Here is a 4,060-nt window from a genome sequence, read left to right on the forward strand (position 1 = left end):
CTTTCCCTCCACCTCCTACTGGTCCAGAACACTGGTGACAGAATGATCAGGCAAATGCTGCTTGCATTTTCAGAAAGGCACTGCTGCCCTCCAGCAGTACTCTGGTTTTAAATCATCTCCCTCTGTCAGCACTCTTAGGCTACTGTACACCCAGAACTCTTCTTGCTCTTTCCTTAAGATATATACTGTTTCTCTTTTACACAGGGATTCATCTTCAGAAAAAATACAAAAGATGAAACTGTCATTCAAGATGAAAAAATCATATTAATTAGTTAAGGGCAGCTGCTTCATTGTTAATTCATGAAAATGGCCAGTGGAAAATTCGTTGAACTCAGTATTGTGTTTTATCAATTTAACCTCCACTCTGATGCCCAGATGATGTATGTATCCTAAAAAAACAGTGGAATTTAGCCACTTAAGAACTAAACTGTTTTAAACGTCAACAAAGCAGTAAGCCAAAACTGAACAGATGCTTTGTTGCACGTAGCAATCACACAATGTTCCCCACAAGCCCCTCCAATGACACGGCTGCAGAAGCAGCAGAATCAAAGGCAACAGCATTTTACAAACTTTATTCAATGCTCACAATTTCATTTCGTTGACGTATACAAGCAATGAGATTTAATGGTAAACTGTAGGATTTATAATAGTTAAAACGAATTAAGCAGGCTGTTAACATAAAATAAAACAGGTCTTTCTGGTTTATTAACAGGTGAGGTACCTAAACCCAGGCACTCTACTCACGTGTTGGAAACTGAGGTAAACACGGGTTGCCATCATCTTGTTTGAGCTGGATTCGTACTCTACCTCTGTACTGCACATCTCTGTTCCATTCTCTGGGATACATCTTGTTCTTCTGTCACACAAAAAGAGAAATGTATTAACATTTGTTATAATTACGCATTGGAAGACACAACTGTTTCAGAGGCACTGCTGAAAGCAACTCCAGGTACTGACCAATTTTGTGAGTAAACTGTTACAGGGACCATTTTATGTCCCCAGTGGTCTGGACCACAGGGGCACAGGTTTTTGTTTTATCTCCACTGCTACAAACCCTTCTGGACCCCCAGGGATAGCAAGTGATAGGTTACAATCCCTGCTTATGGCTAATTACAGCCTTTATTCTTGTTGAAACATCACAGTTTTCTCAGTACAGATGGTGTGCACTGTCCAGACACTTCTGAAAAACAACCTGATTTTGCAGCAGGCTTTTGGGTACCTCTGGATGGGGACCTGTATTCTTCTTAGAAAAAATAACCGTTCTAAATTAATAATTACTTCAGAAAATGATGTGCGAAGTTACCTCTCCAGAAATCCAGACTCATTCCCTAAGGAAAAAGTAACCAATAAATTATTTAAAGAGCAAGCATGTACTGCAATAAAAAGCTAACAATGTCTGGCTGAAACGTAACTCCAAAGGACTATGAAGATTCCAATTATCAGAATCCTATTCCTATACAAGATTAATTGCAAAGGTCATTACCTTCCATTAAAAACATCTGTTTTTAGAAGCTTAATTTGCAGAGTTGCAGCTTGCAAGAACAGCTTTTTAAACATCCAGGAAAGTCTTCTAACAAGGATGGTAAAATACAAGTAATTTTTAATAAGCTCCAAAAGTCACATTATCTGAGAGATCTGAGATATTCCTGACTTGCATAAGGAATGCAACATTTACTTCATGATTATGGCCAGCTATCATATAAAGCAAGGAAAGTCAGTAACAAAACTTCTGAACCACAACTTATTAAAAAAAAACACGATGAGAGAACAAACAGGCATAATGAATTTGGAGGTGTTTTGTGGGTGGAGACTTTTTTTAATTACCTCTAGTAACACATTGAATCCTACTGCTGCACATACATCCTGGATTTCTGTAGATGTGGGATTTTCAACAGCCTGTTGAAACAATGTGTTAAAATTAATTAGTTTTCAACTATGACCTGCCAATAAAAAAAATTGTTACCAGTTTCCCATCCTATACTCAGTAATTAGAAAAAGCTGATGGAGAAAGAGAAGGTACAAATATAGTAGAGAAGGCATTTATCAGTGATGCTGTGCTTTAGAAAACATAAAAAAAAAAAAAAAAAGAGAGAGAAGACACCAGGAAACAGTTGAGATAGAATTCACTAGGACAAGGGAGCAAGTTAAAGAATTGCTTGGAAAAAGTAATTGAAATTAACAGTTATTGTATGTGCAGAGGTACCAAAAGCTGTGAATCAACAACAGCAAACTTACAGTAGGGACTGAGGGAGGAAAAAACCAAAAATTTCTATCCACAGGGCAGCAGATTCCTCCCATAGGTAGACCTTTGATAGGCAATTTGCATACTCAAGAAAGATTTTATTTTTAAAAAAACCCAAACCCTAAGCAGTAAGGAAAGCCCTTTATATTCCCAGAACTGCTTGCTAAAATTATTACAAATGAGTGGCATGACAAACAACTACTTCTGGACAGATCCAAAGCAGCAGTAACTAGCATGCCTGTGTGTCACATGCACAGCACACAGAGTACAGGCGCATATAGTCAGTCACCAGCACCCAATCATTAGCTAGCTGCTCTTTTCTGCATTGCTTTCAAATTCTGCAAAGTATCTGTGTAGGCAGCTGAGTGTATTCAGCTCCTCATTACTTCACCTGCTTGCTCAAGGTGCTGCTCCCATGAAACCAAACACTTCAGCTCAGGACTCCTACTAAATTCACATGCTGGCACTAGGTTACCTTCAAATACACTGTTATTTCCATGCCATGGGGGAATGGAAAGATCAGAGAGATGTATTTTCCAGCACTCTACACACTGCTGCATTGCAAAACAAAATGTCCTATTTTCCCTGCCACCCATTAAATTACCTTGTCTATAGGTATCCTTCTTCCTTCTGCTATTGTCTTCTTGTTATTCAAATAAGCTGGATAAATGCAAATGAATCTAAAAAGAGAACACAGTGAGTTTTTAAACAAGCTATATCAACTCCTTAATGCTTACACAGTATTTTCCTAGTAGAACAGAAAATAAACGTCATGGCTACAACACAGAAGTTCTCACAGCAGCTTAGAACAACCATTTGTTTTCCCTAGACTGCTTAATAAGATGCTGCAAAATCCCACTTTGAGTTATCATGGACACTGCACAAGACCATTTTTCGGGCACTGTGTGTAAAAGGGATGGCACTACCCATTCTGAGGAAAAAAACCCAAAAACCCAAACCAAAACCATGAGGCTGAAATAGACCCCTTTGACCTATTCCTTACAATCTTGAAGCATGGTACACACGTATTTCCCTGAAAACAATTAACATTTTCTGAAAAGGTTTCACTACGCTATTAGCTAAGTTCTGTGATTGTTTTGGTTTTTTTAAAAGTCACACAGAGATCACCCCAGATTTGGGTACATTTCTAAAAGCTACTGAAACACTGCACTGTTAGAAACTGGCTTAAAGATTTTTCAATAGATTTACACTTGTCGAGCACATACGCGGGATTGGGGTGACAGAACCTCAATTCTACTAATTAGACAATTTAAAAAACCAACTAGGTGAGACCAAGGGGATGTGGAAAAAGGCTCGCATTGATTTTATTAACAAGGATCTATGAGAGCATAATAAAATAGTTAAAATTAGCAAAACATATGGTGCAGACAGATTCCAATTACAAGAGAGTGACAATGATCACGCTCCTGGCTGCGTCTAAAAACCCTCAAATCACCTCAACTTCGGCTGTTTTCTCCTTCTCTTGTCCAGAGGTGTTCTCCACTCTGTGCTACTGCCATCTTTAGGGGCCGACTAGCTCTGGGTTCTGCCTGGGAACTCCAGTCTCGTCGCTGACTTCCCAACCACACAAGTGTCACCACCACCTCTTGTCCCACAGGGATTTAATGCCAACCACCATCATCCCTCGCTCCAAGAGGACTGAAACCACCACCCATTCCTCCGCGCGCGTTTTCTCTTTCGCGAGCCCTGACTGACACGCCAACAAAGGAACCCAGAAGGACCCGACCCCAAACAAGCCGTGCTCACGGTACCTCTCCTTGTCCGCCGGGGACGCGGCCCCGGCGGCGGCGGCCCCGG

General features: G+C 40.2%; 1 protein-coding gene across 1 annotated transcript in view; it reads right to left on the reverse strand.

Moving 5' to 3' along the window:
- Nucleotides 1-4,052, reverse strand: part of SRP19 (signal recognition particle 19) — a 4,572-nt gene extending 520 nt beyond the window's left edge. Inside the window, exons 1-4 of the mRNA XM_005430118.1 lie at nt 4,015-4,052; nt 2,847-2,922; nt 1,825-1,896; nt 745-856 (exon numbers count right to left, since the gene is read on the reverse strand). Coding sequence (XP_005430175.1) covers nt 745-847 — 103 coding nt within the window. The 5' untranslated portion in view covers nt 848-856; nt 1,825-1,896; nt 2,847-2,922; nt 4,015-4,052. The remainder of the gene's footprint in view (nt 1-744; nt 857-1,824; nt 1,897-2,846; nt 2,923-4,014) is intronic.
- Between the last annotated feature and the right edge of the window lie 8 nt (nt 4,053-4,060).

The sequence above is a fragment of the Geospiza fortis genome, unplaced genomic scaffold (genome assembly GCF_000277835.1).
Source record: "Geospiza fortis unplaced genomic scaffold, GeoFor_1.0 scaffold794, whole genome shotgun sequence".
Classification (NCBI taxonomy): Eukaryota; Metazoa; Chordata; class Aves; order Passeriformes; family Thraupidae; genus Geospiza; species Geospiza fortis.